This window comes from Pteropus alecto, unplaced genomic scaffold (genome assembly GCF_000325575.1).
Source record: "Pteropus alecto unplaced genomic scaffold, ASM32557v1 scaffold25, whole genome shotgun sequence".
Lineage (NCBI taxonomy): Eukaryota > Metazoa > Chordata > Mammalia > Chiroptera > Pteropodidae > Pteropus > Pteropus alecto.
Genome location: NW_006441955.1, coordinates 18,333,785 through 18,350,572, shown reverse-complemented (window position 1 = coordinate 18,350,572; position 16,788 = coordinate 18,333,785). Strand labels below are relative to the sequence as shown.

The window sequence follows — 16,788 nt, the reverse complement described above, 5'->3', positions numbered from 1 at the left end:
TTTCCCTTGACAGATTCCAAAGGATGCATTATGCTTCTTAAGTAACTGTCAAGGTCTCTGCCACAGAATTCAGTGACAGCTTTTTTAGGTATGATTTTCTGAAAGGAGTGACATGTTGAAATCTTTTACTGTTTATGTAATTTCTAGCAATGGCTCATATATCATCATGCTCAACAAACCTTTTACACTATACTAATTTTGCAGAGTGTCTTGCCATGTCTTGTCTTGTATGTTTTTGAATAAATATTTCCAGAATATAGAAATCATAAGTATAGCTAAAAGTCCTTAAATAATAATCACAAGGACTTCTAAGGATGCTCATAGACTCATTTCTAAGTTGAAGAAATCTAAGTTGCAATTCACTTCCTGGCAACAGAATTTTGTGATGCAAGAGCGACACTGGGAGGTTATTATAATGTTCATAAAAATCTCATATTCCTCAGGAGTTTTGTGTTTATATTTGGTATTTTTTTTTTCTGATCTTCTTTAAAAATAAGGTAGATTTTTATTTATTTGGATTCTCCAGCCAAATCTTCCTGAAGGCCAAGGGAGGTAGTATATTTGGCTGTATGAAATTTCTTAGAAGTTGTAAGTTGAAAAGAGTATTTGATGTGTGAATGTATATAAATATATAAGCAGTATTAATTGTTATTAAAGTACAGAAATACCAATCAATATAAATATGTGGCTTGTAAATCTAATCTTAAAAGAATAAAAGTAGACCTAATTTTATCTTTCAATTGGCCTAAATCTAGTTGCTATTTTCTAAGTCTGCACATGGTCCCTTTAAAAATGTTTTCCTGAATAACCTCTCTGAGGTAAGTCAAGTTGGTGTGGAAGAATATGTGTGTGTTCCTTGTTTGCATTCTTATTGTTTCCTTCAAACGAAATGCTCTCCTTAACTCAATGCTTCCAGGCTTCATGGAAATCCTCAGGCTACATCCTTTACTTGAACTCTTCCCTAATAATACAGCAGTCTTAATTAATCTTCATATTCTCTAAGAATTTACAATTGTAATTTGTGCCATATAATTAAGCACTTCATTGTATAGCGTTTTATGATACTCATTGATTATTTATAGGTGTTAGTCTTATCTCCCCAGTTATACTGTAAATTTCTCTATGATTCTCATAGACTTAAACTGAAGAAATTTTACTAGCAATTTATACCAGTACACTTCAACAAGTGTTCCATGTTCATCAAGAACCATTCATTCACGAATTCATTCAATAACTATTTGTCGAGCTCCTACAATATGCCGCACACTGTTTTAAGTAATACAGATACTTCAGAAATGAAAACAACAAAATTGAGACATCGCTGAATTTTAATTTTTGTAAGGAGTCCAGACAATACAGAAATAATTTAAATATATAGTATGACAGTTTCTCATAAATGCTATTAAGAAAATAAAACTGGAAAGAAAAATAGAGTCTTCTACTGGATAAAAACAGAGATCTTAATTTTAAACAGGATGGTTCAAAATGTCTTAGAAATGTCATATTTAATTTGCTCAAGAGATTTTGCTGGTGATTGTTAATAAATTAAGATCCCTATTTACCTAGAATGTCAAACCAATCTTACCTAATTTCTATTTTTTTAGAGTGCTTAAATTAGTTTTTTTCTCTCATTTCTCTTTTAAAATAGCTTCATTGAGGTATAATTTATACACAAAGAACTGCATATATTTAATATCTATAATGTGGTGAGTTTGGACATATACAAACACCAGTGATACCATCACCACAATCAAGATAATAGACATATCCAACACCTCCCAGAGTTTCCTTGTGCCCCCTTGTGGTTTTGTTTGTTTGTTTGTCATTTGTTTTTTGTTGTGTGTGGAGAAGGGGGTGAGGAAGGAGGAAGGGAGCTGATTAGAACACTGAACATGAGTTGCCCTCTTAACGAATTTGAAGTTCACAATAATATATTGTTAATTGTAGGTACTATTTTTAATATCAAGCATATCTCCAACTCAATTATGATGTCTTAAAAAAATCTATTTTTCTATTTTTATATAAAATCCATCTGTTCCTCCACCACACATGTGAGAATAAGGAAAATGAACAGTGTAAAGGCAATAAAATATTCTAGAAAAGATTAAATAACATATCTGAATACAGAGGAAAATAAGGGCTATGTCAGGTACACTAATAAGAGAAAGGGAGAGAGATTTTCTGCCTTTGAATTATAAATTAAGATTTAATTTTTCAATAAAATTAACTTAGAGTTGCAACAAAATAAAAAAAGTGTTATATCATTTGCTAAGAGAAAACATTAAAGCATATTTTCAGTAAAAACTTCAAGTTATTTAGAGATGAGACGAAATCTTACCATTTTTACTGATGTCGAGTTCTTTAAGATTAACTAAACTAGCAATTGTGGTTGGCAGATTTGAAAGGTCATTATCAGGAATACTTAGTTTTCGTAGAGCTTGACAGTTGAACAGTTGCTGTAAAAAACACAATGATTAATTAGATCTCAATTTGGTTAAATCCATTCACATGTAAACTCAGTAACAAAATTCAATTCACCATCATTACAAATGGCAGTAAAAGTCAGATTCAAAATCTCACCTTCTTTCGCGCCCATATTCTCAATTGTCTTCAGAATGTTTTCACACCCCATCCCCATGTTAGTGCCTCACTGTTCTCTGCTATCCAGATCCAAAATTCAAAGTATTCTACTTTCCCCCTCCAGTTTACCAGTAATGTGCAATTTTCTACTGATCTTACAGGTATTTTTTCCCATTCGAATAATTTCTGGAGTTGTCCCTTCTTTACAGCTACAAGGATTACCTCAGCTCTCTTTTCTGGCAACTTTTAGATTTCAGAAAGTATTACTTCCATTTAGTCATGCTGAACAGCTGACATGCAAGAACTGATATACATTTGAGTACGAGCTTATATTTCTTTTGTGTCCCACCACACTGCTTCATAAATATCTAGTCAATGTAATGTTAACCTCTGAAGTTTGGTGAAAAAAAATCATTAATAATTAGCTCATATCTGCCATGGGTCCAACACACTAGGTGGGGAGGGGTCGAGTGTTAAAGCAATGGTTCTAAAAACCAGCATGCATATGATCACTGATGGGTAGAGGTGATTGTTTAAAATGTGGATTCTTAAGCTCTCTTCAAAGAAAGACTGATATAGTGGGTCTGGGCTGCAGGTCAAAATCTGTATTTTTAACCAGCACTCTGGTGATCTGGTTATTTTGATGTAGGTGTTTCCAGTACCATATTTTGGGAAATAATAAGATATTTTAGCTATGTCCATCTTATCTTGACTATTCAAGATATGAATAGCTGAGACAGAATTTTTATTCTTTCCTAGAAGAATTATCTTAATTAGATCTCTTCTGTTTGACATTTCTAATTCTGTTTTGCTAAATTTCCACAGATGAAGTCTCTGATGACTATGCAACTGGCCCAGAGTACACTTAACTATGCTAACTGCTTGTTCTTACAAATAATCTTTACAAAGATTATTTGAAATTCTTCATGTATGGCAAGAACTTCAACATGCTATTAGAAATATTGCTACTTTTTAAATGAAAGCTGAAAAAGAAAACTTTGATGGGTAGTTGTTACTAACTACAAATTTTCCCTTAAAAAATAGAAAAACAGATATCTATACTCAGGGTAAAAGTTAATTTAAATTTTTGTCCAATCATCCTGTATAGATCATTACATTTGTATGCAATGTAGTTAGTTATAAATTCATAGATTAAAAATAATTGCCTCATGACTGGGGATATACAATTTGTGATTACTATAACCATTTTATGATAAATTTAGACAAATAATTTTCAAAACAGAGGTTTATTTTGAAATAGAAGTCTCATCATTTCAACTAAATTTTCAATTTCTCTCAAGAATTAAAAGAGGTTCCTATATTCTTCTCTAACTTTAAATGAAGCCATATCAGAAATGAAAGATATAGAAACTCTTGAACATCCTATTACATAGAGAATTCAAGACCTCTCAGTTATAGAGGCTAAGAGCATAGCATTTGAAATCAGAGTGATGTGGGTTCAATTCCCTCTCATCTATTTACTAGCTGCATGGTCTTGGGCTAATTGCCTTACATCTCTGAACCTTATCAATTTCTTCATTTGTAAAACGGGAACAATAACATCACTTAACTTGAAGGGCTGTTGAGAACATTAAATTTCATCAATTCTAAGTCCTGCATTTTTTCACATACTAACATCTTGATCATCTTACAAGCAAAAGTAAGTTATAATTTTTAAGGAGTGTTTCTTCTTTAGTGCTACTACAATAATGGTGTCTCTTATAATCAATAGCTTTAATTTGATGAAATGAATTACTTGTGAACATATAAAACTGTGATTGGCACATAGTAAGAGCTGATAACTGTTAGGCATTATTAAGATTTATATATATAAATACAGAGGCACACCTATATAATTAGTCTATTTCTTACTTTTCTAGATGACAGGGTCTTTGAATGTAGGCATCATATCTAATTCATCTTGGTATCAACCTGTTTCATCTTTGTATATACCAAAGTCACTAGCACAGTGTCTTGTACATAGTGTATGCTGAATAAATATATTTAACATAAACTTAGATAAGTAAAGGGAAAATGAGGAGAGTGCTAAGTTCCAGCTGAAAATGGTTCTTTACTAGGTTGGAAGTTTCAGAGTGATAAACAGTCTCAGTGGAATCTAATTTCATAAACAAAGCAGTGAACTTTTGAATATGAGTCATGATGTTTATAAATTGGAAAGAAATTAAAAAGACATTTTAATGATTCTTTCAAGACTCAAGTTTTGAATGAAAATGAAGTGAAGGATAATTATGCAGTAGCTGTAATTCTTCAATATAGTATAAAATAGCAAATATAATTAATAGCTAATTAGAGTAAGACTGTTAATTGTTATCCTGCCTTTCATTTGCTAATGATATTTTCCATTTCAAAAACAATAAAATCATTTTGTATCTTAAAATATTTGTGTACTAAAGTGTTCTTTTTCTTGGGCTAATAAAAGCAATTTAACTCTGACGGAAATTGGTTTGAGAAGAGTATGAAATTTAAATTACTGACTCAAAAAAGTAATTGTTAGGTGATTTCTAAGAGAGCTGACACAAAAGAGAAAGGCCTGAGGGTTAAAAATAAAAACATATTTGAGCTAAAATATATATTCCGAAAGGTATTTATTCATTCATGGAAAAGCATTAATTGATACCTGCTACAAACTAGATGCTATGCCAAGTGCAAAGGGCACAGAATGAATAAGACATAGCAATTAAGCTCAGATTGTTTACAACTTAATATTTAAACAACAAATTAAATACAATGTGAAGAAAATTATGCCAAGATAAATATCAGGTGTGATAAAAAGACTCAGGTAGGAAGGATATCTGCACTAGATTATGTTGATGGTGGTGGGGTTGACTCATGGAAGTATTCCTAGAACAGATGATGAAAAAAGCGATCATCCAAGAACCAGCAGAAGTAAGCAGATGAAGCCAACAAGGGATAATGTTGCACCTTTCTTGGAGCATCTAATGATATCTCAACTGAAAAAATGTGTAACTCAAACTAGCTTCAGATATTCGCTTGCTAGTATGAGGAGACTTGGATCTTGGAGTGAATGCTCTGAGTCTACAACATCTACATACATTTAAAATAAATTTACTGAATTCTCATTATAAGCTATGGTCTATGTTTAGTACTGAAGATAAAGACATGAAAAGATATCGTCAATTTCTGTTTTCAGCAGTATAGTGAACTAAATATTAAAAGAAAAATCTTTATGTGCAACAAAACTACTACACACACACACACACACACACACACACACACAATCCATTAATGGATAACTGTAAAGTACAGGAATTCCTCAAGTTCCAGAATTATGAGATAATACTAACACATAGAGTTAAATAGGTCTGTATTTAGCTTTTGCTCTGGTGATATCTCTTGGTCCCTGGCGGCTGAAGTCTTTTATTTTTTAATTTTATTTATTTATTTATCTATCTATTTATTTATTTATTTATTTGCAAGTGGAAGGATAGAAGACTGCCTGGGTTCTGAATAGAGTGGGAGATTTCCTTAGAGACCACTCCATATAGAGCTGGTGTCTACATGAACAAACTGAGTGCTGCAAAGGGAATCAATGGGGAATACATGCCTTTCTAAGTTTTGACTCTGTGTGAAGTAAGAAGAAAAGAAAAAAGGAAGAAAGACAAAGGGAGGGGGAGAAAAAAAACAAAAAGAAAAGAAGGAAGAAAAGAAGAAAGAAGAATGAAAAAGAAAAGACAGAGATAGAGATAAGAGAGAGAAGAAAGAAACAAGAAAAGTAAAGAGGAAAGAAATAAAGGATAGAAGGAATAAAGAAATGGAGGAAGGAAGGGAAGGAAAGCAGAAAGAAAAAAAAGAAAAAAGGAAAGAAAAAGAAAAAAGAAAAAGACAGAAAGAAAGATAAAATTAATCTTCTAGGGATTGCCAACCAAAAATCTAACTTTCCTTGAGTTAGGGACTGGAATGAACGGTATCTATAAGGCTCCCTGAAACTCAATCCAAATTATAGGTGGTTCAGTGTTAGTATTGCCCCCAAGTGCCTGGTAGAAGTAAACACAAATCTCCTCTGAAAGAATAAACTTTAAATGCAGGCCTCAATGAGTCTCACAAATAAAGTTCCAATAAACATGAAGTCATCAGAAAAAAAAAAAATCACTAAATATGTGATTAAATAATTGACCTAAATTAGATGCAAAAGAACAAGTAATCTTGCCTGTAGATGATACAGATATTAGAATTACAGAAAACAAAATAAAAATATATATGGAATTTGAAATCATGATGATAAAACAAGAGATTATCAAAGAGAGCTCAGTAGATCAGAAGATTAAACATTGCTGGAGAAAATAATAGGAAATGAAATGGTAAGAAGAAATTAGCCTAATGTAGCATAAAAGGAGTCAGAACATAGAAAAGACTGGTTAAGTCATATGAAAGAGAAGAAGAAGATTGTTTTGAAATTCTAAGAAAAGTTTGTATAGAAGAGAATAGGTGGCTTAGGAATTCCAGGGTTGTTGAAACATCCATTTTCAGATTGAGGAAGTTTAACAAATTCTAAACAAGATAGATGAAAAGGAACCTACATCTAGACTTATACAAGATTGCAGAATATCAGAGACAGTAGATCTTAAAAATTGCCAGAGAGAAGGAAGATTATTTTCAAAAGACAGAATGAGAAAGGCAGAAAACTTAACAATTGAAGCAATAATTCATTAGATATTATTGCTAAAGTACTGAGAGTAATATAATTTTTACAGCTTTTTTTTCTAAGAAAAGGGTGAAATGGCTATATTTTCAGACAAACTAAGTTCACCACCAAGAGACATTCACTAAAGCAGCTGTCAAAAGATATCTTTCAGGAAGAAGGCAAATGAACTTTGTAGAGAGGTCTGAGCTGCAAGAAGGAATAGCAATAAAATTTATTTTTTTCAAAAAGGAAAACATCTGATTAAATCTAAACAAACATTGTATAAAATGATAAAATGTCTAACTATGAGATTAAAAAATCAATGTAGGTTAAATCAGTATGGAAATGGCATAACAATTGAAGTAGATCAATGGAACAGAATTGAGTGTCCCGAAATAAACCAACTCATATACTGTCAAGTAATATTTGACAAGGGAGCCAAAAAAAATGCAATGAGGGATAGGATAGTCTCTTCGATAAATGGTTTGCAAAGACTGGATAACTACATGCAGAAGAATAAAATTGGACCCTATCTTATAGCATTCAAAAAAATTAACTCAAAATGGATTAAATACTTAAATGTAAGACCTGAAACTGTAGCATTACTAGAAGAAAGCAGGAAAAAAGCTCTTTGATGTTGATCTTGGCAAAGATTATTTAGATATGACACCAAATGCACAAACCATAAAAACAAAAGTAAGCAAATGGGAATGCATAAAACTAAAAAATTTGTGCACAGCAAAAGAAACAATCAGCAAAATAAAAGTGCAATCTTTTGAATGGGAGAAAATATTTGTAAACTATTTATCTGATAAGGAGTTAATATGCAAAATATACAAGAAACTCATATAAATCACCAGTGAATAAACAAAACCAAAAAATAAAACAAACTGATTTAAAAACAGGCAAAAGATTTGAATAGTCACCTTCCCAAAGAAGACATACAAATGGGCAACAGGTACATGAAAAGATGCCTGGCATCACAAATCATTTGAGAAATGCAAATCAAAACCACAATGAGATATAACCCCACATCAATTAGAATGGCTACTATCAGAAAGACAGAAAAAGTTTTAGCAAGGCTGTGGAGAAAAGAGAACCTTTGTGCACTGTTGGAGAAAATGTAAATTGGTACACCCATTATGAAAAACAGTATGGAAGTTTCCCAAAAAGTTAAAAATAGAATTACCGTTTGATCCAGAACCCCACTTCTGGGTATATATCCCAAGGAAATAAAAACACTATCTCATGATATCTGCACTTCCATGTTCATTGCAGCATTATTCATGATAGCCAAGAAATGGAAAAAAACCTGTGTCTATCAACAGATGAATGGATAAAGAAGATATGATATACATATAAAATGGAATGTTATTTGGCTATAAAAAAGAAAGAAATCCTGCTTTTTGTGACAACATGATGGACCTTGAGGGCATTATGCTAAGTGAAAGATGTGAGACAGTGAAAGACAAATGCTATATAGTCTCACTTGCAAGATCTAAAAACATCAAACTCTCAGAAGTAGAGAGTAGAACATTGATTGTCAGTGGCTGGGGGGTGAGGGAAATGGGAAGATTTTTGTTAAAGGGTACTCATTTTCAGCCATAAATAAATAAGATCTGGAGAAGCTCATGCACAGCAGGATGACTATATTATCAACACTGTATTATTTCCTGAAAGTTTTTTAGAAAGTAGATCTTAAATGTTAACATACACAAATCACACTTGTGAGGGGTTTGGAGATGTGGTACTTTAATGGTACCTTATTACCTTATTGTGGTAATTATTTCGCAATATATACAAATAACCTAATCATCATACCGTACATCTTAAACTTACATATATTAAATGTCAATGATATCTCAATAAAGCTGGGCAAAATCAATGCAAAACTAAAACTGTGAACAACAAAGGCATATATATCAGAAAAAAATAACAAGATTAAACACGTGGTCAGATTTTTGCATTGTTTAGGAGGAGGGTAAAAATACTGATTAACTTTAATGTTAAATGTGCATGTTAAAATTTCTAGGGTAATAACTCAAGAAATAGAAATAAGGTATATAATTTCCTAATGGACAGAGGCAAAATAAAGAAAATGAGATAAAGAGAAAAAAAGATCTTTAATAAATATAATGGAAAACAAGCTAATAATTAGGAGCTACAAGACAGATAAAAATGAACAGAGTGGAATAAATTAATGCAAATATACTAATAGTTGCCATCAATAAATATGGATTAATCTCTTCAATTTAAAAATAAGAACTATCAGAGTGGATTAAAATTAAAAATAAACTATATGCTATTACCAGTGACACACCTAAAACTTGAGAGAAAAATGATAAAACTGGCAAAGTTAACTAAAATAAAGTTTATGCAGCAATACTGATTTTAAGCAAAATGCATTACTAGAGAAAGTGGCATGTTAATAAACACTTCAACTCACCAGGAATATATAATTCTAAACGTGTATGCACCTAGTATCATAGCTTTAAAATATTTAAAGAAAATTTGGCTTGTCTACATATTACAAACCTACTATCATAACAGGGCATTTTAGCACATATATCTTAATAAATGATTAAAAGCAGACAAAAATAGAAGAAAAGCTATAGAAGAATTGATGGCCATGAGCTTGTCCTAGTGGACGCACACAGGACACTGAACTCAACCACTATAGAGTATGTTTTAAGGCACATATAAAAAATTTGCAATTAACCATATACTAGACATAAAGAAAGTCTCAACAAGCTTCAAAAAGTTACTAATAAAAAACCAAATTATTGGACCATAATGCAATTAAGTTATAAATTATTAACCAAAAGATAACTTTAAAAGCTTTTATATTTGTGTATATATGTATATATATAAACTTTAATAACTCATGGGTCAGAGAAATTGTCATACTAGGAATTAAGAAGTACAAGCAAGTGATAAAATATTACATGTTAAAAATAGCAAGATATAACTAGAGTAATTGGAAGTAAATTGTAGCCTGAAATACTTACATTAGAAAAGATAAAGGGGTGAAAATGAATGTATTAAGCATGCAGCTTAAGAAGACAAAAAAAAAGTAACAGAATGTAGAAGAAAGAAACAATAAATAGTCCCTTGCAATAGTATAGGAAGTAGGAAAGATAGAGATTCTGAAAAAAGCATCAGACTGGGAGCTCTTCAAGCAAGAGGAACCAAGTCTTTTGTGTGTCATTGCATGTATCTTATGATTGCTTTTGTCTTTTTACATTTTTATGGTGAAATACATACAAACACAAGAATGTATATAATATGTATGTTCTTCTAAAATTTGATAATAAAACAAAGCCTCATATTCTTCAGTCCAGCTTAAGAAAGCTGCTTTATGTCCTTCTCAATCATGTCCCACTGTCCTTACCAACCCATTAAGAGGCAAATAATTTCTAGAATTAATAAAATTCCCTCATTTTTCTTTATATGTTTATCACAGGTTTAATAATCCTGAAAATGAACATTTATATTTGTCTGTTTATCTTTATATAAATGAAATAATACATTATGCTTTCTTCTGCAAGTTGACTTTTTCATTCAATATTACATTGTTAATATTCCAAATTGAAGTATAAAATCTATTCATTCATTTTTACTACTTCATGATCCATATAACATAATTTTCTTATATATTCCACTGTTGACAGACTTTTGGGTTGATTCCAACTTTTTCTAATAGGAACAATGCTGCTAAGAATATTCTTATATACATTTCCTAGCATGCATATACGAAAGTTTCTCTGAGGAGGTAGGCATATTTTCAAATGTAATAAGTAATAGAATTTTTTTCCAATGTGGTTATAACAATTTAAATTCCCAACAGGAATAAGAATTCTTATTTCTTCATACTATTTCCAAAATTTGATATTTTCAGAGTACTTTTTTTCAATCCATGGAATGTAAAATGGTAACACCTTTTACCAAACCACTAATAAAACTGAACATTTTTTTGTTTATTTTATTTGTTTGTCCCATATTCTGCAGACAGTTCTCTCAATATATGGCTCAACTTTTATCTCTTTTTTTACTATCTTTTAATAAAAAGACATTTATAGTAGTCAAATTTATCTTTCAGTTAATATGTACAGATGGTTTCCTATTTTTTCTCCTGAAAATTTTAATGCTTTGATTTGACTCATTTGAAATTTATTTTTAATAATGATGTGAAGTAAATATTAATTCTTTTCCTTTTATAGATGACCATTTAAAAAAAACTTCATTATGTCTCAACTGATTTGTAAGACAAGTTCTGTTGTGCATCTGATTTCTACATAAGTATGGGTCAGTCTCTGGTCTTTCTATTCATAGTCCACTGGTCTTTGTCCATCTCTAATTCCAACTGGGTCACTTGAACTCTATGACTGTGATTTGTGCTTGAGCTAGAGAAGAATGGGAAAGAAAAATGAGAGAATGCCTGGAGAAGAAACAGCTCACCCAGGCTTTGAGAGAGGGGTAGTTCCGAGAGCAGAAGGTGGAATGGGAAGGTAAGAGTAGATTGAGAAGAGCAGGGCAGTCCAGAGAGCTGTACTAGGAGAAAAGACACAGAGGAATATTAGGAATGGCAAAAAATTTAAAGTGGCTATATTCTAAATGTTGTAGAAGGAAATAGAAAATGAAGAATTTAGCCAAAATGTGAAAGAAAGGGTGTAAGAGTCTGGGATTTGTCTTACAGGAAGTGTTCAGATGATACTTTTTAATCATTTTTTTTGAGTCGATCTTATAGATGCTATCTTCAGAACACACACACACACACACACACACACACACACACACACACACACACACACACACATATATACATATTTGCATCCAATTTCAAGAAACTTGCAAATCACCAGAAGCCCATGCACGAATCTGTGGACCTGGTTAAGGACCCCTGTGATAAGTCAGGACAAGTTACTTCTGAAAAAGACAGGTTTCTAGCTGAAGCTTCTTTCCACTCCACCCTATCCTACCTCCTCTCTACCTTCTTCTCCAAAATCAGACTTTCCCTATTTTCAGGTCACAGCTTAAGACCCATTTACATGCTCTACTTGTGTACTTTCATAACATTCTGTATTTCTCCCTACTGAAGGCCAGATGTCCCCATTTTGGGATTATCAGACTGTAAGCTTCGCTAGTCACTGCAGTACCTGCAGCGTATAATGCAATGCCTGCCACATGGTACTTTCTCAGTAAATAGTTGCTCATTCATGAATATTCTTGCAGGGTAGTGGCAAATAACCAGATAGTTGAGTGCCTATTATATGTGTGCAAGGCACTAAACTGGATTTTAAAATATGTCATCTCCAATCTTTGCAACAACATTGCAGGGAAGGTATTATTTCCCCTACTCTGAAGGTGAGAAAATTCAGGAAGTTAACTTTTACAAGGTTATACACCTAGGAAGTGCCAGAGCTAGAATTCAAATTCAGTTTTGTCTGATACAAAGCCATTTCCACTGCAGCACACTGCTCCCTCCGCAATATCAGATCTGTGCTTTGGAAAGATAACTGACAACTAATGACAGTTGGAGGCTGCCTGGGAGGGTAGAGTGAATGAGACAGGAACCTTGAGCCCATCATAATGGACACTGAGGATTAGGGAATAAGACTCAGATTCAATGACTATTGACAATGAGGATCTAAATTAGAGTAAATGTGAGTATATGTTATAGCACTTTGCTAACTCGGAAATGCTGTATAAATGCAAACATTGTAATTTGAATTGGTATTTTATTATCACCTTTATACTCTGGCTTGAAAAATTAAGGATACAATCAAAACTTTGTGAATGTGAGTGACTATATCTTAAAACAGTTCCCTAGAAAAAGCAAGAAATAAGCTGTTTATTTTTCCTTCACAAATAAAAAGAAGTATTAACTGCTTATGAATTTTAAAAAGAGAAACACTTTTCCTTAAAAGTTTCATATAAAATCATAAATATTCAATGAGAAGTTTACTGATACCACATGTTGGCACAAGTAGATGCCACAGGGAAAAGGGCTAATTGTTATCCAATGAGTTGGCATCACTGAATGGCTGATTTCTTAGAAGTTCCTCCTTTGAATCCCTTTAAAAGTATTCAGGCGACGGTGTTTCCAAGTTCATTTGAAAGCTATTTCAAAGAAATAATTATTTTGTGCACATTATAATAAAATGTTTAAAATTCTTTAGTTTAATACGTCTTAATAATTATCTTTATTTAGAAAAGAGCCAACTCAAAAATTTTAAAAAAGTGGTTTTATATATGCACTTGATGAAATTGTAAGCTTCTCATTATGACGTCGATTTACTCTTTTCTTTCCCTCCCTTCCTTCCTCCCACCTTCCTTTCCTTCTTTTCTTCTTCTTTCATTCCCATTTCTCTTCCTTCCTTACTGCTTGTGTTCAGTGAGCACCTCTTAAACATCTACTCAGTGACGGGCACCAAAAGATGAATTAACAAAGTCTCCACTTCCTCGAGTATACAGTCAACAAGTAATTATAAATACAAAAATAAAATAAAATGGAATGTAAAAATACTAAATAAATACTATAACAGAGAGAGGGCTTTGCACATTGCACTTTATTCCAAAAGAAACATTTCTAGACCTTGTGCTTAACCTAGAGAATTTGAATGTGCGGATTTGCAGGCATTTCAGTTACTCTACACTGCTCCCTCCCATTAATATTCACTCCTTAAATATTCACAAGTAGGGAAGTGACTGACTCGGATTTTTGTTTTTGAGAAACAACTGCCATCTGTGACCAGAAGCAGCCAGGTAAGTGATTAGAGAACATCCAGGTGAAAAATAATGAGTCTTAGTTAAGGCACTGTCAGGAGGGATGAGGAGAGACACACATTGAGAGGCGGAATTATTAAGGCTTGGTTCCAGTAGTACACAGGCAGTCAAAGGAGGAGGTTTGGGGGTCCAATAACACTTTAAAGTCTCAGTAGCAGTGGAGCTCTAGGGTGGTATAGGAGGTGTGGAGCTGGACAAGTGCTGGTAGCATCAAATAAGATAAGGAAAAAGGAACACTCGTAATCCCTGCTAGTGCATTTTAGCAATATTGAATTGAATTGTTGCAGAGATGAGCTCTTTTCTTCCCTGCAGAAAGATGGCAATGGCAATAAATATCCAGATATTTTATCCTAGGAAACAATAAATATAACTGCTGTTGTTTTTAAAATACAGATCTTTTCAGCAACGATTTGTACAAAGGTGTTTTTGAATAATTTTTCTCTTTAGAACAGTAAGATTATTTTAGCATTTGTCATTGTCTATGAAGTAAGGGAATATCTTTTACTGGAATAACAGCTGTTAGTCTGAATATAGAAAGCATAGCACCTTACTATAGCACCCTAACAATTGCATTTAAATTTTTTTAAATGAAAATGTTCTTTAACTTATACAACTACAATTACTTGACTTATAAACTAGCTAATAACACCAACAAGAAAATTGGAAAAAGTAAAAGCTCAATATAAAAGAACAGCTTCAAATGTTTTTAATTGTCATTATTGCTGTGCATTTGGGGCAAATTCCTGATAACTCTACAATACTTAGGACAAGTCTTAAGACATGGCGTGTGTGTATGTGTGTGTGTGTGTGTGTGTGCATGCGTGCACATGCACAGGTGTGCCTTGGGGTTTTTTTTGTTGCTTTTATAGTAACTGCTAGTTGTTAAAATTTTGGTAGTGGACATTTATAAACATATTGGCTTTGTCTATAGATAGTAATCAATGTGGTATGTGAACAATTAGGTTGAATGGCATGAATCTAGACTTTTACACTAGTATAAGGTGATGTATATATAAGTATATATATTTATTTATATATAGCTATAAAACTTATTATATACCTATATTTGTTATATAATAAGTTTTATATATAATAAGTTTTATATGTATATATATATATATAAACCAGAGAGAAGATGGTTTATGGTATAACTAGAGTCTCTTCTCCACTTGTGGTCATAAACTTTGGAATCAGAGAGACTTAAATTTAAGTTCTGACTCCACTGTTAACTAGTCACATGCTATTGAGCAAGTTCCATAAATTTTCACTAAGGCTCAATTTATCATGGAAAAAGCCCAATTAGATTGTATTCTAGTCTTACTTTTAACAATACCCTGCACCAGGCAGACTTCCCTGATCCCCCTGCAAAGCAGGAATAGTTGACTTTCTACTGTGTTTTCACATGATCTTGTATACATATTTCTATAATCCACTTTTACAAAATCATATTATAATCATTTGTGTAACAAATATTTAGCGAGATCCTAACTTTGAATCAAACGCTGTACTAGTTTAAAGATTAAACAGAAATAGTCCCATATTCTAGTGTTTTAATTCTTCAACCCTGTTTTCCTGGAATACAAGAGGCATTTAATAAATATGTATTGAATGAATAATTGCCATAGGTTTGGTAAGTGTGATTGCAGAATTGTACACATGGTAATATGGAGGCACTGAGGAGAGCTAAATAACTGTGCCAGTGAGTGAAAAATGAAGACTGTGGAAGGAGGTGACAACTGAAATGAATCTAAAAGTAACATACAAGACAGAGAAAACAGCATAAGCTTAGTGGCAAGAAAGAGTTTCATGTTTCCAGAACACTTTGTATGAGAACAGAAGAGGCTGGAGAGGTAGAATGTAGACAGACAATGACAGGCATTATATTTTCAGTTTCATGTTTTTTGTTTTTTGTTTTTCCTTCTTATAAATTAGAAAAGAGACGGAACAGTCTCAACTGAGGTTATGGACTGGTCATATTTACATTTGGAAATAGCACTGATGGCTGTGTTAAGAATTAATTGAGGAAAAATAAAAGTGGGTTTATGACATATCAATCAGGAGACTTCCATTTGTCTGCTAAGAGATGGGTGAGGGCCTGACACAGGCTCTGGTGGAGAGTTGAGATTAGATTTAAGAAATTGGTAGCAAAATTGACAAGACTTGGCAGCTGATTTGATGAGGAAGGTGACTACAAAGAAAGAATAATAGATGGATATTGGGACTGGATAGTAACCCAACTGAGGCAGAGAATATAGGACAGGAGACAGGTTTCAAGGGAGAAATTAGACTTCTTGAGTGCAAATATTCAAGTAAATCCAAAAAGCATCTATAAATCTGAAGACTGAGAAATATATCTTAACTGGCAAAATAGATTTGTAAGTCTTCAGTGCAGTGGCTGAGAACATGAGAATGGATGAATGAGATAACCTAGAGAGAAAAGAAAGATCAAGAAGCTCTCTCTTCCTTTTCCCTGAAGTTGTTATTGTAAAAGTCACAAATGAAATTTTATTGCCCAGCCTAGTAGATTTCTAATTTTTTCCTTACTTGGCCTTCCTATTCCATTTGACACTGTCATCACTCTCTCTTTAGAATGCTCCACCTCCTTGGTTTCTGTGACTCTGTTCTTTCGGTTAGCATCCCCCACACCCTGCCCTGTTGGCCTAGGCCCTGCTCAATTTCTCCTGAGAGTTTGAACCTCTCTGCGGGCTGGTGGTGCTTCACTGGCAATGATAGAAGCAGCCACTAATAATGTTGACAAA

At 32.7% G+C, this 16,788-nt stretch overlaps 1 protein-coding gene across 2 annotated transcripts in view; it reads right to left on the bottom strand.

Annotated features, from left to right (window-relative positions):
• LRRC7 (leucine rich repeat containing 7) overlaps positions 1–16,788 on the bottom strand; it is a 275,996-nt gene that overhangs the window by 244,281 nt on the left and 14,927 nt on the right. For both annotated transcript variants that reach the window (XM_006919313.1, XM_025052071.1), the window contains exon 2: positions 2,339–2,456. In XM_006919313.1, the coding sequence (XP_006919375.1) occupies positions 2,339–2,456 (118 nt within the window). The remainder of the gene's footprint in view (positions 1–2,338; positions 2,457–16,788) is intronic.